Below are 26,549 nucleotides of genomic sequence, written 5' to 3' on the forward strand. Positions count from 1 at the left end.
ATCTCAGCTGAAACCCAGTCGCAGTGTTCTTTTGCCGCCCCCTCCTCCCCACACCCTCCCAACTTTCTTCCAGGAACTCACTCAGCCAACTCCTCCAAGCTCCGGTACACGTCATCGTCGTTCTCTGCTGTCTCTTCTGAAGGGAAGGGCCTGTGAGAAAGGGAGAAACAGCAAGGTGATTGTGGATAAACTGGCTGTCCCTGGCCCAACGAACTAGAAATTGTCAAAAGCTCCCCAGGGGAATCAAGGCCCTGCTCACGCATGCCAAAGTGGCGCCAACACATTTTTCTTGGAAGAATCAAGGGTCAGGATTATGTTAATTTATAGTGCTAAAAGCTAGCCGGTGAGGTATCAATTTCGGAAGATGAAGCTTCTCAATTCACAGCAGCTTTCAGACTCTGAATGGGTGCCAGCTGCAGTATGCAAACCAGCGGCCAAGGGGTGCCACTCCTCTGGGGCCCTGGGGTGAGTAGAGGCAGCCCGGGGGGAGCAGGGACCCGCGTCTGTGCCGGAAGGTGACCAACTTGATGTCTTTCCGCCAGAATTATCCCCCTTTAGACTGTAAGCTCTCATATTGTATTTTCCCAAGTGCTTAGTAGAGTGCTCTGTACACAGTAAGTGCTCAATAAAACAATTGAATGAATGAATGAATATCCGACAGACAAATGCTCTTCTCCATTCAAAGTCCTACTGAAGGCACGTCCCTTTTAAGAGGCCTTCCCTGACTAAGCCCTCCTTTCCTCTTCTCCCACCCCCTCTGTGTCGCCCTGAATTGCTCCCTCCGTTCATCCCCCGTCCCAGCCCCACAGAGCTTATGTAACGTATTTATTTTCTATTGATGTCTGTCTCCTCCTCTATATTGTAAGTTCATTGTGGGCAGGGAATGTGTCAGTTCTATTTTACTCTCCCAAGTCCTTAGTTCGGTCCTTTGCACACAGTAAGCCCTCAATAAATACGATTGATGGACCAACAAGACATATTCTGTAGGGTGCAGCGGGGAGTTTTCTCTTCTTAGACTGTAAGCTCTTTATGGGCAGGGAACATATCTGTCAATTTTGTTGTACCGTAATCTCCCAAGTGGTTAGTACAGTGCTCTGTGCAGAGTTAGTGCTCAATATATACAAATGATTGATTGCAAGGAGGAGGGGAGGCTCTTGGAAAGAGAATGGAGGTCACCATCAGCATCCATACCCCAGACAGCTGCCCATCACCGCTACTCCCCTGGAAACTAATAATAATAAAATACTTCAGTGTAGACAAGGAAAACTTCTACCTACTCTGTTATACTGTACTCTCCCAAACACTTAGCATAATGCTCAGCACACTATAAGCTCTCAATAAATATGATTGATTGATAATACTTGCAGTAATTATAAGAATAATGGTATGTGCTATGTGCTTACTATGTTTCAGGCACTGTAGTAAGCGCTGGGCTGGATACAAGAAAATCAGGTTGGACACAGTCCCTGTCCCACATGGGGCTCACAGTCTCAATGCCCATTTTACAGATGAGGTAACTGAGGCCCAGAGAAGTGAAATGACTTGCCCAAGGTCACAAATAGGACAAGTAGCGGACCCGGGATTAGAATCCTGGTCCTTCTGACTTCCAGACCGGTGATCTATCCACTAGGCCCTGCTGCTTCTCAAGTTTCCATTTTGACCCTAAGTTACTAGCAGGACATCCAGCTCCGGAAACATTTGGGCACCGCTCATCGAAGCCAGGTACCCTGTCTTGCTAGTTATGCACTGCTGAGCCATGACAGAACTTTGAACGTCTATGTAGGCCGAGTCAATCTGCACCCTGGCACCACCCTCAGCCTGCTGGCGGGCACGATCCACTTTCTAACCGCGATGTCAATGCCAAGAACCAGCCTGAGGTCCTGTTCTACAAGGGCTTCATTATTTGTGACATATTAAAATTCAAAAATCGCCATCTGGTGGGCAGGGGGGTGGGGGAAGAATCAGCATTAAAGGTGAGTTTTGTGGTCCTGACTTTGGTTTTTGAAAATATCTTTTAAGAAATGCTTAGGGATCCTTTGCTTTGCCTCAGAAGTGAGGTGATATATTAACACAGATTAACTTCCTTCGCACGTTCCAGCAAAGCCAGTCACCCCAACCTCTGCAGAGCCAATAATGAAAATGTGCCGAAGGCGAAGGGAACAGGGAGTCCGAGCAGAACAGCCTGGGTATTGTACGTACAGGTGCAGGCCTGACTACGATGTAAAAAGACATCCATGTGGTGATGAAAATAAAGCAGTCTCTCCCAAAATGGGGAGGGGCACCAAACCATACAGGGCCCTGTGAAGGCCACACACTTTCCAAGGATTATAATGTTACAAATGAATAGCCTGTTTTTTGCTTCTCTCTTCACTGACTTTTTAAGTCTTCACAACCCAGTAGAGACTAATTTCAGCAACAGTGCAGTAAAGGGAATATTGGGGATGGCACATGCTATTGGGGTGATGATGTCCGACTTGGCCACTGATGGCACATGAGAATGCTGGACCCCAAAGTGTCACATCGGTTAAGTCTGGCACGCAGTGTACTTTGATGACATTGTATGCAACATTCTGTAAATGAGCTTTGAGTTAGCCTAACATTAGAATGTTTTCAAGAGGTGAACTCTGGCCTTCTACTTATTACAGAGTTATTCATTCATTCCTTCATTCTATCGCATTTACTGAGCGCTTAACGTGTGCGGAGCACTGTACTAAGCACTTGGGAGAGGACAAAACAACAATAAACAGACACATTCCCTGCCATTCCCTTCCCAGATCCCTCTCAACGTAGGCACTGGTGTCTGGACCATAGAACTTGGTGGCAGAAGCTGCAGAGGAGGGGGGCTGGGCACTGAAACTAAAATATCAGACAAAGTGGTGTCCAGAGAGGGACAAGCTTATGGAGACCAGACAGTCCAGAATAAAGCTGGGCAAGTAGCCACCCTATTCTAGCCTTCTCCCTGGCTTCAGCCTCCATTCATTCATTCATTCAATAGTATTTATTGAGCGCTTACTATGTGCAGAGCACTGTACTAAGCGCTTGGAATGAACAAGTCGGCAACAGATAGAGACAGTCCCTGCCGTTTGACGGGCTTACAGTCTAATCGGAGGAGACGGACAGACGAGAACAATGGCAATAAATAGAGTCGAGGGGAAGAACATCTCGTAAAAACAATGGCAACTAAATAGAATCGAGGCGATGTACATTTCATTAACAAAATAAATAGGGTAATGGAAATATATACAGTTGAGCAGACGAGTACAGTGCCGAGGGGATGGGAAGGGAGAGGGGGAGGAGCAGAGGGAAAGGGCGAAAAGAGGGTTTAGCTGCGGAGAGGTGAAGGGGGGGGTGGTAGAGGGAGTAGAGGGAGAAGAGGAGCTCAGTCTGGGAAGGCCTCTTGGAGGAGGTGAGTTTTAAGTAGGGTTTCGAAGAGGGGAAGAGAATCAGTTTGGCGGAGGTGAGGAGGGAGGGCATTCCGGGACCGCGGGAGGACGCGGCCCGGGGGTCGACGGCGGGACGGGCGAGACCGAGGGACGGCGAGGAGGTGGGCGGCGGAGGAGCGGAGCGTGCGGGGTGGGCGGTAGAAAGAGAGACGGGAGGAGAGGTAGGAAGGGGCAAGGTGATGTAGAGCCTCGAAGCCTAGAGTGAGGAATTTTTGTTTGGAGCGGAGTTTGATAAGCAACCCCTGGAGTTGTTTAAGAAGGGGAGTGACAGGCCCAGATCATTTCTGCAGGAAGATGAGCCGGGCAGCGGAGTGAAGAATAGATTGGAGCGGGGCGAGAGAGGAGGAAGGGAGGTCGGAGAGAAGGCTGACACAGTAGTCTAGCCGGGATATAACGAGAGACTCCATCGGGGAGGAGAGTTTCTCTGAAGTTTCTCTGTCTCCCGCTCTAAACTGCAAGCTCACTGTGGGCAGGGAATGTATCTACCGACTCTGTTGTACTCACCCAAGCGCTAGTACAGTGCTTTGCATAATCAAAAGCATTGATTGATTGTTTCATTGAAGGAAGTAGAGTCAAGGCACATGTTTCTTTTGCTTCACATTTTAAAGCAATGCTGGTCTCCCACCCTGTTGCTTCCTGCTCTCTCTGACAAGAATAGAAGTGTCCTCAAATGGGCCTGCTTTGCATTCTTGAGGGGAAAGTCTTGCTTTGGGTTCAGAGAGAAAGGGTAATGTTCCCATTCAACGAGGGGACCACAGGAGAGGAAGCCTTCATCTCAGCTCCCTCTAAAGCAAAAAAGTAAAAATCCCATAATATCTATATGAACTATGGTTCTTTAATTAAATCGGGTTCCTTGTTGTAACTTCAGGGTCCCAGAGGCTCTGTTCTCAGGCATGAAACCTTAAGCTCCCAGAAGAGGCTCTGGACTAGGAGGGAGGACACTGGTTCACTCTCACCAACACGGTGGGCTTTTGTGAGCCTGCTCTAGACTGTAAGGTTGTTATGGGCAAAGCACGAGAAGCAGTGCGGCCCAGTGATTAAAGCATGGGCCTGGATGTCAGAAGGACCTGGGTTCTAGTCCTGGCTCTGCCATTTGCCTGCTCTGTGACCTTGAAAAGTCACTTCACTTCTCTGTGCCTCAGTTTACCTCACCTATAAAATGGGGATTAAGACTGGGTGTCCCATGTGGGACAGGGACTGATTACCTTATATCTACTGCAACACTTAGAAGAGTGCCTGGCACATAGTAAGCGCTTAATAAACCATAAAATAAAAAGCCTCTGCTAATTCTGTTGCATTTTACCCTCTCCCAAGTGCTTAATACAGTGCTCTGCACATACTAAGTGCTGAATAAATATGATTGATTGACTGCTCAGTTGGACGCTTGCTCAGTGCAGCCAGTTGGCTAAGGATAAAATCCAAACACTCCTGATCCTCGTCTGACTTCGCTGCAGGCCCTGACTCTGCTTCCATGATCTTTCTACCAGCGGTTACAGCCCTGTCTCTGTCTGATGTACTACCTGCCGAAACCAGCCACAGCATCGCCTGAAATGCAGCCCAGAATTATTCTCACTTGAAATGTGCAGATTCCCATTCTTTTCTAGACCTACTCCAGGACAATCTTTGCTACAAAATGGAAGTCCTGGGGTCTAGAAGGAAGACAGAGCTTGCCTGTGATCTCGTAATGATGACGACTGTGGTATCTGTAAAGTGCTGACTATTTGCCAAGCACTGTATGAAGTGCTCAGGTAAATACAAGATAATCAGACTCGGCCCAGTTCCCCATCCCACAAGGGCTTAGGGTCCAAGGAGGAGGGAGAGGAAGTATTTAACTCTGTTTTACAGAGGGAAGAAACTGGGGCACAGGGAAATTAAGGGACTTTTCCAAGGAAACACAGTAGGTGAGCGGCAGAGCTGGGATTAGAACCAAGGTTCCCTGCCTCTCAGGGCTGTGCTCTTCCCATAGGACACACTGTTTCCCCAGAGGTATTTCATCTCCCCCTGCGATATTTCTAGAACCATGGTGGAAAATCATGACCCTGAATCCACAGAGGATTCTGGGCAGACTGCAGGACACCATCCACAAAGATTCTGGCACTTATCTATGGCCACAGGAGGGGGGGGGGGATTGAGGAAACAGCTCTCTGCCCACAGCGACAAGCATTGTATCAGGGGCTGAGCACAAACTTGCAAACTCATTGAGGACAAAACACGCGGAGCCCCATTTTGTTTCTCCTCATGCCTCTTCCGTGATGGTTTTTGGCCTCGTGTCTTTAAAATGAGGTTAGCTGTGCCTGTGCCCTTCTGTCCCGAATTTCACCTGGAAAAGGAGGCCAAGGGCTGGCCTGACAAGCATTTCAATATCACAGGTTCTCCCCACTGTACTACCAAAAGTTCTATGTAACTACCAGAAGAAGACAAATTTTAAGACATGCTTCCATGCATTCTTCCATTTTCAATGTATCAACCCATCATACAGCCCTCTCTGGTGCCTTTTCCCTCTCCCCTAGAAATAAATTGGAAAAATTCAAGGCTAAAGAATTATACAGGCTTTAATACTTCTACTCTGACAATTCTATTTGGGACCACAAATCTGGGTGAAAGTAAGAGCCACATCCAGTGAATTCCTGCAAACAACAAAATAAAACTAATCCCAGCTGCCAAGGATACAAATAACAGAATGAAAACACTATTTTTGTTTAGAAGTTTTTAAGACTTCTGTTTCAGTGCCCTCTGCTCCTTGACCTTGCAGGCAAGGCAGGTCAAGGTGAAAGTTAGAATAGGGATGGAGAATTGGTACTTTTCTGGCAATTCTGGTAACATCAGGTTCAGGGGATCCCTGTGGGGGAAGTATTCTAAGAAAATTACAACAATTCATCTTGAGAAATCAGATAGGGAAGATGAACGATCTCTCCCCAGGTGTGTTTAGCATCTCCTCGGGGCTTCACATTTTTCCCCCAATGGATACAACACACTGCCACTGCTGATGATTGAACTGTGTAGATTGGATTCAATTTTGAATTCATGAGGATGAATATGGAAGAAAAATCCTCATTTGACTACATTCCGAGGATACCCCAAAAATATTGGGGAGGGAGAAGATCACCATCATGATTTGTTTTTTTTTTAAACACTTCCAGTGTCTGCCTTTCAAGGTCCTTTATAAATTCGAACACTGTCGTAACAATCATCCTGTGAGACTAATAGATAATTTTATGAATTATATTAAACAGCTGGACTCTTCTTCTTCCCCAATGCCCAAAACCTATGAAAAGCCCAACACAACCCTAAGATAAAAATGCTTATAAAAAAGGAGAAGCAAGATTAAACAGCCACTAAACAGTTCACTGTCAATCAGTCTTGAGGGCTTATTCAGTGCAGAGCATGATTCTAAGTGCTTGGGAGAGTACAATATAACAAGAAACAGACACATTTCTTGCCCACAGTGAGTCTACAGTCTAGCGGGGGAGACAGACATTAATATAAATAAATTGCAGATATGTACATAAGAATCTGCAAAGATAGTGTTGACACGTTTCCTGTCATATTAGTAGAGTTCCAGAGTCTGAACTCATTTGTATCACAATTTTTAACCACTATAGGTTGGCTTAAAAGTACTTTCATTTGTCACAGGAAAGCACTTTGGGAGCCTGAATCCGAAGAAAAATTGACAGAAATTATGATAATAATAATAACAATGATAATAGTAATTATTAAGAGCTTACTATATGCAAAACACTCTAAGTTCTAAAGTCTATCCAATATAATCAGATCCAACACAGTCTCTGTCCCAAAAAGGGCTCCCAATCTAAGTAAGATATAGAATGTGTATTGAACCCTCATTTTACAGTTGAGGAAGCCAAGGCACAGGGAAGTTAAGTGACTTGCCCAAGGTCACACAGCAGATAAGTGGTGGAGCTGGGATTAGAACCCAGGTCCTCTGACTCCCAGGCCTGTACTGTATCCATTAGGCCACACAGCTTCTCCACACAGAAGATGCTTGAAAAGTCAGGTCCACCAATTGTAGGGAAACAGGCACCTCCTTGTACTTAGGAATCTTTGGCATGTAGCATTTACTCATTCAGTTGAATTTACTGAGCACTTACTGTGTGCAAAACACTGTACTAAGAGCTTAGAAGAGTAAAATATAACAATAAACAGACACATTCTCTTCCCACAATGAGCTTACAGCCTAGAGGGGGAAATAGACACTAATACAAATAAATATATTACAGATGTGTATCACCTCCACAGTATTGATTTTCAAACATGAAGAAAATGCACAACCCATCTAGCATTTCATAATGTCACAAATGATATTTGGACCTTGGAGAGTCTCCATATACTTGTAACAATATTACATTTGTTTGAAATTAAAAGTGTTGACTTTCAAAATGGCATTAACTGTGGCACTGCATAAGGCTGGTTCCATAAATTAATTGGAATATCACAAAATGTTTAGTATTTCAGATTTTTCAGAGCCAAATATACAGGAGAGTAGTGTATTTAAACATCGGGGTCCTAACAAAACTGGGCAAAGGTTGTAATCGCTGTTTAGACTTTGAGACCATTATTGGGCAGGGACTGTCTCTGTTGCCAAATTGTACATTCTGAGTGCTTAGTACAGTGCTCTGCACATAGTAAGCGCTCAATAAATACTATTGAATGAGTATTGAATGAATGAATCTGGGACATGAACATGTAGATAGTTTTATATAGAGATGACGTTTGAAGTTAACACAAGTGATGTAAAAAATGTACCTAAAGTGTTCAGGGGTGCTTGAAAAGCCCAGTGGAGAAGCAACCTCTACCTCTTCTCTCAACAACATTCATTCATTCATTCAAAAGTATTTATTGAGCGCTTACTATGTGCAGAGCACTGTACTAAGAGCTTGGAATGTACAATTCGGCAACAGATAGAGACAATCCCTGCCCAATGATGGGCTCACAGTCTAATCGGGGGAGAGAGACAGTAAAACAAAACAGAACAAAACAAAAGCAAGACAACATTATCACAATTAATAGAATCAAGGGGATGTACACACTAAGATCGTTTTAGCTGTGTCACGGTATGCTCTATTACCAGCTTCTGGTGGTGGTGTTTTTGCATTTTTTGCTTCCATGACCCCATCGAGCCATACTGCTACAGGCTCATCTGTCTGCCACCACTGTCTGCCAGCTTTCAGCTGTAAGTCACATATTCTGAGGCTAATCTCCACTGCCTTCTTAAACACACATTTTCTCTGACCCCTTGCTTAGGATCGCCTCATTTCAGCTAGCCTTACCGTAACTGTCTGAAGAGTCTTATTTTGGACAATATCCTCACCTACCTCACACAGCAAAAGTATATTAGGGTGAGCTTTGCTTTGCTGATGGGAGACAGACTTCTTTCTAGGACTTCACTGGCTATGGTCCTGCCTTGACCCTCGATTAAGTGTAAGGCTCCTAAGTGATGCTGATGGGACCACTCAAAACAACACACATGTTCCCAGATCACAAGTGTACAGTCTACAGAAATTATCTATATCAAGAATGCTCAGTGTTGGAATAGACCTATCTCTGCTGAATTGCACCTATTACAGAGTCACGCTTTTTTTTTTCCTCGATCAGGCCAAATATATATATATATGGTATTTATTGAATGTTTACTATTTGTAGAGCACTGTACTAGCTTGGAAGCATACAACAGAATTAGCAGACATGTTCCCTGCCCATAAGCAGTTTACAGTGTAGAGAGGGAGACAGATGTTAATATGAATAAGTAATTTATAATATTGTGGGGTTGGGGGTGGGGTGACTATCAAAGGTCCAAAGGTTACAGATTATAGTGCACACACAGACGATGTAAAAGGGAGACCGAGCCGAGGAAAAGAGGGTTTAAGTGGGGAAGGACTCTTGGAAATGTTACCTTAATAATGCTTTGAAGGGGAAGAGAGACTCGTGGTCTGTCATATATGGAGGAGTAATAAAAATAATAATAATAATAATGTTGGTACTTGTTAAGCGCTTACTATGTGCAGAGCACATAGTATAAGAATAGAATAAGTGGTTGGATCGGCATGGTAGCAGTTCATACTCAAAGATGGCAATACTGACAGTGGAGATAAACTAAAGGCAGGAGCTAAGGACCCAATCCAAGTTGTCGATAACACTGTGCCATTGGAAGGCCTGAGACATCCCTTATAGATCTTGGGCACTGAGATGCAGGTGACCCTATATGCCCTGTGCCAAATGTGTAGCAGAATGTAATGATACCATCAAGCAGGATACTTTGAGGAAGTCTGGCCAAATGCACCCAGATCCAGACTATTTTTCCAGGGACCTCTGATGCCCCACTTCAATTCAGAGCTATCATGAACTCAAGCGCGGCTTCTGAGTCACAACTTTGAGGCCAGAGGCTAAGAGAAAGGGAGACTCACCTTTTAAAGAAAAAGTCCTGGACACAAAGGAATTCAGTGCCATTTGTCTCCAGGGCAGAGACCGAAAACCAGACTGTCCTGAATAGAACCAGATGAAGAGCCACACAACTATCCAGCTAACGGTTCCACAGCAGCCTGACAAAAATCACTTCTTACTTGTGCTTGGGTGGATTTGCCTGTCAGTTAAGTCCCTACCCATTCTTAGTCTTGCCCCTATGCAACTTTCCCATCTCTGCCACCCTGCTGTGTCCATAAACTCCCCCTCCCACCTCTCTCCAGGTTGGCCCAACACTGATAACCTTCTCAGTTTCTCTTCAACTTTTTCCTTTTAAAATTTAGCAGTCGTTATTGCCTCTACCATCCCCTTCCCTGTTCCTGCCTTACCGCCCACCGTCCTGAGACTTGCAAGAGCAGTGGATGGAGCCAGTCCGGGGGAGTGGGGCAAGCAAGGGCCTGGCAGGGCCCATTGGCGACAGGGTTAGGGAGTTGCTCACTGCCTTGACAGAGAGGAAGTGGTGCCCAAATGTTTTTGGCCCAGCTGTGTTGCGCTGCAGTGGGGCACCACTGCCAACTGCGGCATATTGCAAGCAACAGCACATTCAGGATGATCAATTCCCCCGTGAAAAGAAGTGGGAGAAAAGCAACTTGAAATTAAAATGAAAGCATCCTCAATTTCTAGGAGTTTCAAATTTTAGAGGGCCCCTATCTTAGGGAGCGGGGGGAGGCAGTTTGAACCTCATTTTTAAAAGTTGCTGGAGGAAGCAAGCCTTTGTTTATAGGACAAAAGTGGCAAACATTCATTCACTGCACAGTTCAAATTTCTCACTGCTGTTATTTTGAGGCATTTGGTGTAGAGACTGTCACGGTAAGTCTTGGTTAGACACATCAATTGTACAGTTTGTGGGTAGGATCTGTGACCTCTAACTTTAAGAGAAAAGGGAGGAGTGGGTCTAAAAGAAATCTGAGCCACCTGTGGGTAATAAATTAATATTTCACCTGGTGGCTAATTCAGAAAACACTTGGAATGTACAGCACTAGGCGATATGATTAATCTGCTGGCTGGCTTCTAACACACATCAATACCACATCCTGAGGTATAAAGTGCCATTCAACGTTATGAGCAGAGCTGCTGTTTCTTTTGTATTTCATATGAGCTGTGCGTGCAATCACTTTGGGGAACTTCAGGAAAACAGTTAGTCCCAAAAAAGTATTTTTAAATCTTCACACCTGCTATCACCACCAGAAATCTGAGCTCTCTCCTGAGGAGACCGCATCATAATCCCAGGGGATGTTTCCTTATCCCTTTATCTTGTTAAAAGATATTGTTGGTTATAGATAACACTTTTCACCTGGAAAGATCATCAGAACACACAACCCAGAAGCTATATATTGTGGGAAACACATCCCTAATCACTTTAGAAGGACACTGAAATCCTGACCCTAGCACCTAAAAGAGCAATCCAAAGTAAATCTGAACATCAATCTCTCCTTTGGGAGAAAAGCTCCATGCCTAAAATATCAGTTGGCTTAGGGACTCACCTCAAAATACTGGTTGAGTCTTAAAAATTCCTATCTTTGGGACTTTGTAGGCAAAAAGCCCAACAATGACCAGTGGACTGCTTATAGGGTCATCTCTTCAGCTGCTGCTTCCAAGGGGCCACTTCTGGTGTTGAATGGGAGAACTACATTTGAGTCACTTTGGTTTTCTGAGTCTTCGGGTGCTCTGTTTCATGTTTGCACAATTGATTAAAATGCCACTAACCTGGAATAAGGAGCACATTTCCCAGGGAAACTATAAAACTCTTAAAGGCATGTCAATTGTTTCAGTCCCTTGACAGTCCCTTTTAATTATTTAAAGTCACCTGTGGTGTCTGTCCTGAAATTGACTAAAAGGGTTTGTGAGCACCAGAGCTCTTCTTATTAAAAACATCTCCCAAAAACATATTCTGACTGTCAAAACAGTGGCCCAGGTTTCCTCTTCCTTGCTTAAACTGGATCAAATCCTTTCTACACAACCATTTCTACCAAACCATCCCTGGCCCTCATCTCTCTGTCAAAGCTTGTTCTCATTTTAACTGGTTCTCATAGCCTATTCTTCCTTTAAAACCCTCCCCAAAAAGCCATCTCACCCAGGGATTTTCTGATTAATCCCACCACCATCCAATAACCAGCCCTCACAGCTTTATGTTTACTTAATAGCTATCTATTTTATATCTATTTTATATCTATTTTATATCTATCTATTCTATCTCTTTTATATCTTCTCTCATTCTTCAGTCTTATATGTTCACCAATTCACACCTATGGTGTCCCCCCCATAAGATTATGAAACTCAAACTCAAGGATCACATGCTTTACTCCTTTCTGTCTCCAAGGGTCTTGTAGGTTACACAGTACACAGTAAGCCTCAACAATAGTATTTTTTGATTGCATTTGTTAAGCACATACTCTATGCCAAGCCCTATACTAAGCACTGATGCAGATATTAACTAATCAAGTTGGACACTCCATGTCCCACATGGGGCTCTTGGTCTTAATCCCTACTTTACAGATGAGGTATCGGAGGCACAGAAAAGTTAAGTGACTTGCCCAAGGTTACACAGCAGACAAGTGGTGAAGAGGGGATTAGAGCCCAGATTCTCGGTCTCCTAGGCCTGTGTCCTTTCCACTAGGACACTTTGCTATTCCATTTTATTAGTACCTTTTTAATCATTTGATAATGACTCTCCCTCTCCTTTGCAATCATTCATTTTCAGTTGGGTAATGCTTTCATCAGCATAAAGTGTAGGACTGTCAAAAATAAACTGAGCTGTTTTGGCCCTTGTTTTGAAATGCCTGACTGTGGAGACAGAAGCCACACACATCTTTAGGGCAGGAAATCTGTCTGTTTTACGTCCAGTCTCTCCCCTCCCTGTCTTTGAGGACTGCAGTCCCTGTTGATTAGCGTCAAATGCTGATTCTAAGCATCTGTGAAAGCTTAATATATTTTTAATCTTGTATCACATTTCTCATTATGGGTCATTTTGATCACAGCTCTTTAGAGCAGTTGAAGCAACAAGATTTCATGGCCTATTTTCATACATAAGGGGAAGTCCTTCTCTGGCCAGATATTGTGTGTAATTCTATTTTACTCACTGACTGGAAGTCACCCATCATCTCTTGGCTAAATTTAGGAAAACTCTAGCTAGTCTCCCGGGATCTTGCCGGACCAAATACTTTGGACACACTCACACAGCACTCCAAACAGGAAGGAACCCACACTAGCCTGTTTTGCCACAGTTTCCACTAGAGTACTAGCCTGAAAATGGCCCACAAGGATTCTGTTATTTAAGAGTCTCTCTCAAGGGAGCTTAATGCCACCAATTCCCCCTCTTCAAAAGAACTGCACGCCACGTCCCCAATTATCAGAATCCTAGCCCCCTCCAACCCAAGAGGTGTCTGGAAACTACCTATCATTTCAACCTACTGCACGGCTCATCTCTTTTAAGCCCTCCCTGCTCATCTCATCCCATGCCATCTTCCTCCCTCCATCTACACATCATGTGTTACTACATTAGTAATAATGGTATTTATTGAATGCTCACCTCTGCCCACCCACTGGGTATATTGCATAGCACTGAGAACTTGGGAAAGCACAAGACAGTTTTCCTGCCCACAGGGAAGTGACATTCTAACAGAGGAGATGGAAAGAAAAACTTTCCAACGATGGAATCAGAATTCAATCAAATGTACTTGACGCATACGTGTGGACAATGACCATAGCTAAATGCAAAAGGTGGCTATTGGATTGCTCTGATTCAGCGTATACAGAATTCGTCAGAGAAAGCTGGTTGGAAGAAGTGAAATTTGGGGAGGGCTTTGAAGATGGGGAGATCTGTGGTCTGCCGGCTTTGGGTAGGGAGGGGATTCCAGGCAACGGGATCAGCATGAGAGACAGGAAGGAGGTGGGAGCATCCATTTTCTGACCACCTGTGGCAACCTCTACCTCTTGGCAGCTCTGGTCCACCAAGGGAGATGGCAGTTTTCTTCCTCAGCCTCCTTCCCAGTTCTGGCTTTAGTTGCCTTTTAGCGTGAATGGAAGAGACTACACCCTCAGGAATACTCATAGGACATCTACTCTGTTACTTAGCACCTAGTTAGCATTTACTAAATATCATTATTACTATTATTATTACCAAGCCCTTATTGAATACCGAGCTGGTATGCCAGAGTAAAAGCCACCCAGCATGAGATGTCTAAAACCCAAATTTAATAGCAAGGAAGCGGCATGGCCTAGTGGATAGAGTACAGGCCTGGGAAACAGAAGGATTCTGATCCTGGCTTCACCAGTTGCCTGCTGTGTGACCTCGGGCAAGTCACTTAACTTCTCTATGCCTCAGTTACCTCATCTGCAAAGTGGGGATTAAGAATGTGTGCCCCTTGTGAGACAGGGACTGTGTCCAACCTGATTAGCTTGTATCTACACCCAGTGTTTACTACAGTGCTTAGCACATATTCATTCAGTCATATTTATTGAGCGCTTACTATGTGCAGAGCACTGTACTAAGTGCTTGGAAAGTACAGTTCAGCAACAGAGACAATCCCTGTCCACAAGGGGGTCAGTCTAGAAGGGGGGAAGCGCTTAACAAATATCACAGAAAAACAAAAACAAACTCACAGTCTGCGGTCTGATTTTTTTCCCTTTATGAAGTTTGACTGCACAAGGACCCAAAGGTTCACCCTCTTATTTAGAATACGGAGCCAAAATGTTTCTTATTTCAAGTAGTTTTTACGCAGCTAAAGAAAATGAAAGATCCCGTCATTTTGATAGCAGTTTCATTGATGAAGTAAAAATCCAAAAGATTGCTTTCCCACCATATTTCTTTGGGGGACTTCTAAGGTTAACAGTAGGCTAACGAGTTATTGTGTCGGAGTTTTAATAGAATCTCACCTTATGTTTTCCTTTGACACACTACAAGGCTTAGCAGTAATTAGTTCTCCTCAGATGGGGCTGCTTATGTTTGGCACCAGTCTATACTGTGAATTTTAAGGTGCTAGGTCAAAAGATTTAACACTTCATATAATTTTATGCTTTAGTGCATTATGATGTGCAGTAAGGAAAAAAAAAATGTTTGCTTGACATCCACCAACACTTAAATGGAGAAACTGGCAGAACATCCTCACTTCAGCTCTACTTCAAGAGAATCAGAAGTATGAAACTATACGGCCACCCAGAACTTCCTGTTTTCTTTCATTTTTTTCATATATTTATCTTCTTATAAAATAAATCTCAGTAGTTTCCAAAAGCCATTTGGCCAAGCTATTCCCGAAGGAAGCAACTTTTAGAGATCGTCTTAACTGGCGGGGGGGATGGCGGGGGCATAGGGGATGGAGAAGGAGGGTGCGGGTCCTCTGACTTTCCACACAGCTACCAGGCCCGTCCCTTAAGCTGACAAAGCCATTCATCTGTGAAGTTGATGAGGAGGATCCAAGAAGGCAAGTTGGTATCCAAGACCCTCTGCCACTCTCCCCCTGTTTCATGGTATGGAGAATCCCAGCTTCCAGATAAGGAAAATCTCCTAAATGACAACAGAATTATGTAGGTCAGTCACTTGGCAGGAGCAGGAATACTACTGAGATGAAGAGGTCAGCCTTTAAGAGAAATTTTGCAAGAGGGGAAGTGACTATTCCAGTCCAGCCCAACAGGAGGACCAGCTAATGAGCCAGGTGGGAGGGAGAGCACTTCCTGCCTCAGCTGGTCTGCTCTGTCTCTCTGTGGGCTCTGAATCCCGGAGAGAGCTTCATTCTCCCATATGTCAAGAGTGTTAAATTCAAAAGAGGAGGTGGTGAGAGGCAAAAGTGGCACTTAGATTGTGAGTCTCATGTGGGCCAGGGACTGTGTCTGACCTGATTATCTTGTACCCTCCCCAGGACTTAGAACTGTGATTGACACCGAGTAAGCACTTAACAAATACCATTATTATTATTATTATTATAAAAAATGTACAAACCATAATGGAGTAATGTTTCATGAAGTCCTGCAGGGCTCACGTTACAAAGCAATTCAAAATTCAGAGGGATCAGAGGTGATAAGAATGGAGGGAATGGTGGCAGAGAGATGGGGGGCTTAGTACAGTGCCTGGCACATAGTAAGCGCTTAATAAATACCATTTAAAAAAATGGGGGGAAGGCAGTGATCTTGAACAAAGGCTTAAAGTTCTCTCTAAATCAGTCAACACGGTCAATTTTGCAAGCAAGGCAAATGAAGGCATAGAAATAAAGAGACTTCATCATGACTCCAGAACACTGGCTGAGAGCTGGGAGTGGAATCCAAGTCTCCGGCCTCTGGGAGGGGGGGCTCTCTCTACCGGTCAGAGCTGTTCTCCATCAGAGGAGGTTTCAGGCTCCCTGTTGCTTCCCGAGGCCAGGCTGGAAGAAATGGTGGGGAGGAGAAGGATGCTAGAAAGACAGTGGACCTGAAAAAGTAGATATTGTACCCTTCCAAGCACTTAGTTCAATGCTCTGCACATAGTAAGTGCTCAATAAATGCCATTGATTGACTGATTGATACCAGAGAGCAGACCCAAAGCCAGACTATCCCCAAATCCACTTGATGTATTTTTTTTCCCCTCAGCTCCCTGGTTTTGGGAAGACCCCATCATTCCTGTCTGCTCCTCACCCAGCCAGTTTTCTACCCCTTTCTCTGTGGGAGTTCAAGGCCCAGATAGCTTCCCCCTAGAGGGATTCCCCCTGGAGGGATTCCCCAGCTGAGGTTGGGTTAGTCACAGAAGAGTGAGAGGGGAGATAGGAGAGAGAGTCCCACCAAGGGAGAAGCAGTGAGGCCTAGTAGGAAGAGCACGGGCCTGGGAGTCAGAGAACCTGGGCTCTAATCTCAGCTTCACCACTTGTCTGCTGTTTGACTTTGGATGAGTCCTTCATTTCTGTGCCTCAGTTTCCTCACATGTAAAATGGGGATTAAATCCTACTCCCTCCTACTGAGAATGTGAGCCCTTTCTTAGACAACCTGATTATCTTGTATCAACGCCACCCCTCAGAACAGTGTACAGCACATGTAAAACACCTAACAAGCGCTTATGTCAACATGGAAGAGGGTCTTTCAGTTTACCTGGCCTTTCTGTTTATCATTATATTGTAGGCTCCCAAGCACTTAGTACAGTGCTCTGCACACAGTAAACACAATAAATACAACTAATTGACAGAGAGCATTCGAAATTCTGGACCAAGTGTGTGCAAGAAGTAAAGGGAGTTTCCGTGGAAACTAGTCCGTGTCCCTGTGGAAACGTGACTGTGTCCAATCCAATTTGCTTGTATCCTCCCCAGTGCTTAGTACAGTGCCTGGCATATAGTAAGCGCTTAAAAAATACCACCGTTTAACAACTAACATTATTTAGACTTAACAAATACAATTATTATTACTATTATCAGCAGTGCTTAATACAGGGTCTGGAATTCAACAAATACAATTATTATTAATAATAACATTGTCTAAAAAGCACCCGAAGGAGGAGGCAGGCCCCAGACAAAGTGGAGGTTTCATTGTTTCAGCAATTTTCTTACCAAGGGCCAAAGAATGGCTATACTCAGGGGAGAAGACGCCAGCCCTCCCTCCCAAGGCTGGAGAGGCAGACGCCCCTCCACCCACAAACCCCCAGAGTCACTGGATGGTGGGCTCCAGCTCAGACTGCACGTCAAGCAAAGCGCCAGATTACTCACTTCATAACTGATGAGAGGGAGAAAACGGCCAAAACTCAACAGGGCTCCATTAGGCTGTTCACTCGTCCTCTAATCAGAAACACCAGCTCCTGGCTTCCCTGCCCAGAGATTGAGCGTGGGACATTCTTAGAACAGTACTCTCCCAAGAAGGCCGGGTGGGGTCCAAAAGCTACGAAAACTGGATGGTAGGGGAGAAGGGATACCCACTTATATTGATTCAATTGTATTTACTGAGGGTTTACTATGTGCAGAGTACTGTACTAAGTGCTTGAAATCATATTGAACCAGTTTTCTCCTGACTCGCTTTCACTCTGCCCCAAGGATCAACACACTCGGCTTAAAAGTCCCCACTGGCCAGGCACCTCACTGCTGGGTTTATCGTGAGGCTTGTCCAGTGAAGTTTTGTAGGACTCACAGCTCAGTCATAAGTGCATCAGAGCACCTAGCACAAGGGGAATAATAATTGTGGTATTTGTTAAGCATTTACTATGTTCCAGGCACTATACTAAGCACTGGGGTAGGTACAAGCAGATTGAGTTGGACACTGTCCCTGTCCCACATGGGGCTCACAATCTTAATCCTCATTTTACAGATGAAGTAACTGAGGCCTAGAGAAGTTGAGAAAGCAGCATGAGTGTTCAGGAGAAAGACTGTAGGAAGATCAGAACTGGGAAATCCCTCCAAACTAAACGAAAACTGGATTAAATATGACATATGACCACATGCCAACCGGATCATTTTCCTTCAAAAATGTTCAGACCATGTTTCCCCACTCCTCAAGAAACTCTAGTGGTTGTTCATCCACCTCTGCATCAAAAAAACCCAACTCCTCATCATTGGTTTAAAGCACTCAAACACCTTGTCCCCTCCTACCTCACCCTCACCACTCTCCTATTACAACCCAGCCCACATGCTTCATTCCTCTAATACTAAACTTCTCACTGTACCTTGATCTCACTACCTACCTCTATCCCACATCCTACCTCTGGCCCAGAAAATTTTCCCTCCTCATATCAGATAAATAATTGCTCTCCTCCATTTCAAAGTCTTATTGAAGGCACATTTCCTCCAAGAAGCCTTCCCTGACAAAGCCCTACTCTCCTCTTCTCCCACTCCCTTCTGCATCACTCTGACTTGTTCCTTTCATGCATCCTCCCTCCCATCCCCACCACACATATGTATACATCTGCTATTTATTTATATATATATTGTCTGTCTCTCCCTCTAGACTATGAGTTCATTGGGGGCAGGGGAATGTGTCTGTTGTATTGTACTCTCCCAACTACTTAGTACAATGCTTTGCACACAGTAAGCACTGAATAAATACAACTGAATGAATGAATGACTGAATGCAATGCCATCACTGGGTCAGACTGTCCAGATCGAAGGGCCAGACGGTCCAGAATTCAGCTTCTGGTCATAGCAACAGGATGTTTGGAAGACCTAAAGACAGAGAGCTTACTATAGAACAGTGCCCAGAACAGGTGCTCAATACATTAGAGCGAGCGACCATCTTGACATTCATCCTAAGGCTGACAGCTGTGTCATCAACCATCCCTGACTCTTCCATCTATGTACCTTAATTTTCTCTCTAGGAACCCATTATGGACCTCTTCTCTCTGCATTAATCCAAAGTCCTCTTGACCCCCGCCAATATTTTAAGCCTGTACAACTTCCCCTGGTGATAAATTCCTCAGGTATACCATCTGCCGGGCAAAGACACATTTCCTTCTGTCCGTTCAGAACCTACACTTCCAAGCTGCTGCGGGTGCTCCTTCCACCTGGTGATATGGGATCAGGTGAATAAGAAGAGGCTCCCTAGTAAATCTAGACCCCTGAACCAACGAGAAACATTCTGTCTTCAGGGCACAGATGAGAAGAGAAGGAAGGAAGGTGATCCAAAGGGGAAATAATAACTATGGTATCACCTCCTCCGTCCGCCTCCTACGCTCCTATGCTCGAGCTGCTGAGCGCCGCTGGCGAAAGTCCAAGCACCAAGCCGACCTCACACACTTCAAATTTATCCTTTCCTGCCTTAACTCTGCCCTCTCCTCCGCCAGGCAAAGCTTCTTCTCCTCCCTCATCGACACCCATGCCCGTCACCCCCGCCGATTGTTCCGGACCTTTAACTCTCTCCTTAGGCCCCCTGTTCCTCCCCCTCCCCCATCTCTCACCCCTAATGATCTGGCCACCTATTTCCTCACGAAAATCAACACGATCAGGTCTGAGCTCCCCAAAGTCACCCCTCCGCCTCTCCCCTCCCCCCCAACAACCCCCTCCCCTACTTTCCCATCCTTCCCTGCAGTATCCTCAGAGGAGATCTCCTCCCTCCTCGCAAGTGCCACCCCCTCCACCTGCGCCTCGGACCCCACTCCCTCTCACCTTCTTAAAACCATCGCCCCTGCCCTCCTCCCTTCCTTAACTTCTATTTTTAACCACTCAATCTCCAAGGGCTCCTTCCCCTCTGCCTTCAAACACGCCCACGTCTCCCCCATCCTAAAAAAACCCGCTCTTGACCCCACTTCCCCCTCCAGTTATCGTCCTATCTCCCTACTACCCTTCCTTTCCAAAATCTTAGAACGAGTCGTCTACAATCGATGCCTAGAATTCCTTAACTCCCATTCTCTCCTAGACCCCCTCCAATCTGGCTTCCGTCCCCTCCACTCTACCGAGACTGCTCTCTCTAAGGTCACCCATGACCTCCTTCTTGCCAAATCCAATGGCTCCTACTCCATTCTGATCCTCCTTGACCTCTCTGCTGCCTTTGACACTGTCGACCATCCCCTCCTCCTCCGTACCTTATCTCACCTTGGCTTCACGGACTCTGTCCTCTCCTGGTTCTCCTCTTACCTCTCTGGCCGATCATTCTCGGTCTCCTACGCTGGAGCCTCCTCCCCCTCCCATCCTTTAACTGTTGGAGTTCCTCAAGGGTCAGTTCTTGGCCCTCTTCTGTTCTCCATTTACACTCACTCCCTCGGTGAACTCATTCGCTCTCACGGCTTTGACTACCATCTCTACACAGATGACACGCAGATCTACATCTCCGCCCCTGTCCTCTCCCCCTCCCTTCAGGCTCGCATCTCCTCCTGCCTCCGGGACGTCTCCACCTGGATGTCTGCCCGCCACCTAAAACTCAACATGAGCAAGACTGAGCTCCTCATCTTCCCTCCCAAGCCCGGTCCGCTCCCAGACTTCTCCATCACCGTGGATGGCACGACCATCCTTCCCGTCCCGCAGGCCCGCAATCTCGGTGTCATCCTTGACTCGTCCCTCTCGTTCACCCCACACATCCTATCCGTTACCGAGACCTGCCGGTTTCACCTCTACAATATCGCCAAGATCCGCCCTTTCCTCTCCACCCAAACGGCTACCTTACTATTACGGGCTCTCGTTATATCCCGGCTAGACTACTGTGTCAGCCTTCTCTCTGACCTCCCTTCCTCCTCTCTCGCCCCGCTCCGGTCTATTCTTCACTCCGCTGCCCGGCTCATCTTCCCGCAGAAACGATCTGGGCATGTCACTCCCCTTCTTAAACAACTCCAGTGGTTGCCTATCGACCTCCGCTCCAAACAAAAACTCCTCACTCTAGGCTTCGAGGCTCTCCATCACCTTGCCCCTTCCTACCTCTCCTCCCTTCTCTCTTTCTACCGCCCACCCGCACGCTCCGCTCCTCTGCCGCCCACCTCCTCGCCGTCCCTCGGTCTCGCCTATCCCGCCGTCGACCCCTGGGTCACGTCCTCCCGCGGTCCTGGAACGCCCTCCCTCCTCACCTCCGCCAAACTGATTCTCTTTCCCTCTTCAAAACCTTACTTAAAAATCACCTCCTCCAAGAGGCCTTCCCAGACTGAGCTCCTCTTCCCCCTCTACTCCCTCTGCCATCCCCCCTTTACCTCTCCGCAGCTAAAGCCTCATTTTCCCCTTTTCCCTCTGCTCCTCCACCTCTCCCTTCCCATCCCCACAGCACTGTACCCGTCCGCTCAACTGTATATATTTTCGTTACCCTATTTATTTTGTTAATGAATTGTACATCGCCTTGATTCTATTTAGTTGCCATTGTTTTTACGAGATGTTCTTCCCCTTGACGCTGTTTAGTGCCATTGTTCTTGTCTGTCCGTCTCCCCCGATTAGACTGTAAGCCCGTCAAACGGCAGGGACTGTCTCTATCTGTTGCCGACTTGTTCATCCCAAGCGCTTAGTACAGTGCTCTGCACATAGTAAGCGCTCAATAAATACTATTGAATGAATGTTAAGCGCTGACTATGTGTTGGGAGGTGCACTAAGCACTGGGGTGGATACAAACAAATCGGGTTGGACACATTCCTTGTCCCCCGTGGGGCTTACAGTCTCAGTCATGACTTGTTAAATCTTAGAACAGTTAAATGATGTGTTTCTGAATATAACAAGAAAGCTGAGGGAAATCAATCAATGGTATTTATTGAGTGCTATGTGCAGACTGGGTGAGTACTGTTAGCTCATGTGGGCAGGGAACATGTCTGTTCCCTGTTGCGGTGTATTCTCCCAAGCACTTAGAACAGTGCCCAGCACACAGTACATGCTCAATTGATTGATACAACAGCATTAGCAGACAAGTTCCCTGCCCATATTGAGCTTACAGTGTGGAGGGAAAAGTGGACCACTTGAGCCTTAAACAGATCCTCTGGGCCCATTCTGGGCCATCGGCTCCTGAGATATTGTCCCATTTCTCCATGGAGAGTGAGCGGCAGGGTCGATTATTATTATTAATAACAATAATAATAATAATAATAATGGTATTTATTAAGCGCTTACTATGTGGCAAGCACTGTTCTAAGCACTGGGGTAGATACAAGATAATGAGGTCCACACCAAATCCAGCAGCTTCAGATTTATGGATTTCAAAACCAAGATTTTACTATACAAAGTAATGGGCTGGGTTTTCCAGAGAGGGGACTGAATTTTCCATTCTGGAGATATATTTAATGACCTCAACATCTTCTCTGCATATGTGTAAATCGCATTGAAAAACACGTCAACGATACTATTTTGTAATTCCCAGCTCTCTAAAAACAAGCCTATAATGTTACCCAGCTGCCCAAATAAAATGTTAATGGCAATATTTGCCGAACAGTCAGTCTTTGGCAAGGAGGAGGAGAGAGGAGGGAAAGATGGGTGGGAACAGTTTGTAGGTATAAGCCTTCTTGATTTCAAGTGAAGGATCTTCACATGTACAGGAGTTTTCAATTAAAATGAGATTAGCCACCTATTATTTTTGTCTTTAATCAATCAATAAGTATTGAGTGCTTCATGTGTGCAGAGCACTGTACTAAGCACTCGGAAGACTACAATATAATGGTGTCGGTAGACATGTCCCCTGCTCACAATGAGCTTACAGTCTAGAGGAGGAGACAGACATTAACATAAATACATTACAGATACGCACATAAATGCTGTGGGGCTGAAGGTGGGATGAATAAGGGATGCAAATGCAAGTGAAAGAGAGATGCAGAACAGAGGGGGGAAATACAGACTTAGGAGGGGAAGGCATTAGCCCGTCAAAGGGCAGGGACTGTCTCTGTTGCCGATTTGTACATTTCAAGCGCTTAGTACAGTGCTCTGCACATAGTAAGCGCTCAATAAATACTATTGAATGAAATACTATTGAAATACTATTGAATGAATTTTGGAGGAGATGTACCTTTAATGAGGATTTGAAGGTGGCGAGAAGGACCATCTGTTGGATAGAAGGGGAAGGTAGTTCCAGACCAGACGCAGGATGTGGGCGAGGGATTGGTAGAAAGATAAATGAGATCAAGGTACAATGAGTAAGTCAGCATTAGAGGAACAAAGTGTGCAGAAATTACAGAGGTAAGGTAGGAAGGGGCATGATGATTGGGTGTTTTAAAGCCAAAGATAAGGAGTTTCCGTTTGATGCAGAGGTGGATGGGCAACCACTGGAGATTCTTGAAGAGTTTGAAAATGTGGACTGAATGTTTCTGTAGAAAAATGATCCAGGCAGCAGAGTGAAGTACGCACTGGCATGGGGAGAGACAGGAGGCAGGAAGGTCAGCAAGGAGGCTGATGCACTAATCAAGTCAGGATAGGATAAGAGTTTGGATTAAAATGGTAAGAGCTTGGATAGGAAAAAAAGAGCAGATTTTAGTGATTTCATTAGAAGCACTGTGGCCTAGTAGGAAAGAGCAAAGGCTTGGGAGTCAGAGGTTGTGGGTTCTACTCCTGGCTCCACCACTTGTTAGCTGTGTGACTTAGGGCAAGTTGCTTAACTTCTCTGTGCCTCAGTTACCTCACCTGTAAAATGGGGATTATGACTGTGAGCCCCATGTGGGACAACGTGATAACCCTGTATCTATCCTAGTTCTTAGAACAGTGCTTGGCACATAAGCGCTTAACAAATACCATCATTATTATTATTATTAAGGTTGAACTGATAGGATTTGGTGACAAACTGAATAGGAGAGATGAGTCAAGAATAACAGCAAGGTTACAGGCTTGAGAGACAGGTAGGATGGTGATGCTGTCTACAGTGATGGGGAAGTCAGTGAATCAGCAAGGTTTGGATGGAAAGACGAGGAGTTCTATTTGGGACATGTAAAGTTTGAGTTACTGGTGGAACATGGTAGTAGCGATGTTCTGAAGGTAGGAGGAAATACAAGACTACAGAAAAAGAGTCCAGTCACTGGAGTTAAAATACTCAATGACATATAATTTCATTCTTTCAACAAATATTTACATTCCCTTAGGATGCTAGTCCAGAGCTTAATTCAGTGCTCTGCGCACAATAAGCACTTAATAAATACTATTAATACTAGTCCTTAGAAGGGGTCATGTAGGAGACAAAGTCACTGTCTTCATGGAGATTAGCTAGGAAGCTGAAACACTAAGACATTCAAAACTATAATTGGTGGTATTAATGAAGTTAGAGGTCAGAAACAACTCGAAGGCATAAGACAAGACAAGAAGCGTAAACCAGATGACCTAATAGCAATGATAACTGCGGTATCTGTAAAGTGCTTCGTTACATGTCAAGCACTGTACTAAGCACTGGAGTAGATAAAAGATAATCAAGTCCCACATAGGGTTCGCAATCTAAGTAGGAGGGAGAACAGATATTGAATCCCCATTTTGCAGATGAGGAACTGAGGCACAGGGAAGGTGAGTGGCCCAAGTTCACACAGCAGATAAGTGGTGCAGCAGTGATGAGAATTCAGGTCCTTTGACTCACAGGCCTGTGCTTTCTACTAGGCCACACTGCTTCACTTCAATCAAAGCATGACTGAACCCCTACTGTGTGTTCAGAGCACTGTACTAAACACTTTAGAGAGAACAATGGAGGTAAGAGACATAATCTCTATCTTCCAGTAGGGTAAGTTACCCAACCTCTCTGTGCCTCAGTTCTCTTATCTATAAAAATGGTGAAAAACTTAACCTATCTATGCCTCAGTTACCTCATCTATAAAATGCAAAATAATACTGTGAGCCCCATATGGAATATGGACTGTGCCCAACCTGATTATCTTGTATCTACCTCAGTGCTTAGTACAGTGCCTGGAACATAGTACACGCTTAACAAATGCCATAAAAAAAAGAGAGGCTTACTCTCTTATCACGTAGATTGTAAATCCTATGTGGGATGGGGACCATAAGTAATCTGACTATATTGTACCTACCCATGGGCTTAACACGTCCACACATCCTGAGCACTTAATAAATACCGTAATCATTATTATTACAATTTAACTGGGAAGAAGTTCCTTCCACTCCTTGATATTCTGGTACTTTGCTCTATTACCTGAAAAGAGAGTAAATTTTTTTTAAAAAAGAAAGAAAATTCAAGGACAGTTGCACCTCTGAGATAGATGGATAGTTCCAATGCTGCAGAAGCAAATGAGCAAATCAGGTTTATTTCTTTTCTCCATCGGTGTAGTTTCTGAAGATGTTCCTGACCATAAATTGCAGCTTGTTAGTCATGCCAGCTTTCTGGCCTACTAAGCCTATTTCCCATCAGGAGAGTTGGTACGTGAGACTCTTTGTGTTTTTTATAGGGCTCTAATTTTAATCACAGGGGACCCTTCCTCAAGTTCAGTCTAGTAACGTTAAGCCTTTATGTGTGTCAGAGGGTCTCATATTCCACTCAGGGGAGGTAATATATGCTAGATGATGAGTAAGACCAGTGAAAAAACAAAAGCTACCAAAAGTGATTCAGTGATGGACCCGTGGGTCTAAGAGAGGGGAAGGAGATGCAGACAGGGACTGAAGTCAGTAATAGGTTGAGGTCCAGATTGAAATTTGTCCTAGGTGAGGAATGGGGATGATCTGTGTGCCTTTGAGTCAAAGACTCAACACTATGACAGCACATTTAACATTTAGCCAGGTCAGCATTAGTACGACAACTGTTCATCTCCTCTGTGCTTTTTTTCAAAGGAATCAGCCTGCTTCAAGGACATCGGCTAATTAAACTCAGTCATTTCCCAGGGTTGGAATAACACAGATCCTAATCTACTGTTAGACCAGAGTGTTGGAAAGTGTGGGTGATGAGCCTGCAGTGGCTTGCTCAGTTTAGAAAAGGCGGTAAGTGATTTAAGCCTTCGTGGCACGAGTACTGTGCGTTCCTTGAAGCGCATTGCTTCGCCCATTTTCTGAGGCTTATGATGATCATAGGACCCAACCTGGGAGAAGGGTCATGGTTTCTGTTCTCTTGATCATGGGTGTTTTTTCTTTACCTCGATGGGGCAGGGCTGGGGGCTGACGTGGCACAAAGGCACGTTTGGAAAATGTGCTCCATTTTCAGGAAAATAACAATGATGGCCTGAAATGGATAATTCAACAGTTCCAAAGGCATTTCACAATTATAGTGGAAGGGTACCCAGTGGAATCATGATTGTATTGAGTCCGAAGTTCATAACTGGTTAATTGGGGAGGGCCTTGTGCCAGAAAATAGGCTTTAAAATTTCTTAAAACCACCCACACCAAAATCATA

The 26,549-nt window shown here is 45.1% G+C and overlaps 1 protein-coding gene across 9 annotated transcripts in view; it reads right to left on the reverse strand.

Annotated features, from left to right (window-relative positions):
* The window catches only part of VAV2 (vav guanine nucleotide exchange factor 2), a 374,103-nt gene that overhangs the window by 115,084 nt on the left and 232,470 nt on the right, over nucleotides 1-26,549 (reverse strand). For all 9 annotated transcript variants that reach the window (XM_029063006.2, XM_029063005.2, XM_029063007.2 and 6 more), the window contains exon 4: nucleotides 82-150. In XM_029063006.2, coding sequence (XP_028918839.1) covers nucleotides 82-150 — 69 coding nt within the window. The remainder of the gene's footprint in view (nucleotides 1-81; nucleotides 151-26,549) is intronic.

This window comes from Ornithorhynchus anatinus, chromosome 4, assembly GCF_004115215.2.
Source record: "Ornithorhynchus anatinus isolate Pmale09 chromosome 4, mOrnAna1.pri.v4, whole genome shotgun sequence".
NCBI classification, from domain to species: Eukaryota; Metazoa; Chordata; class Mammalia; order Monotremata; family Ornithorhynchidae; genus Ornithorhynchus; species Ornithorhynchus anatinus.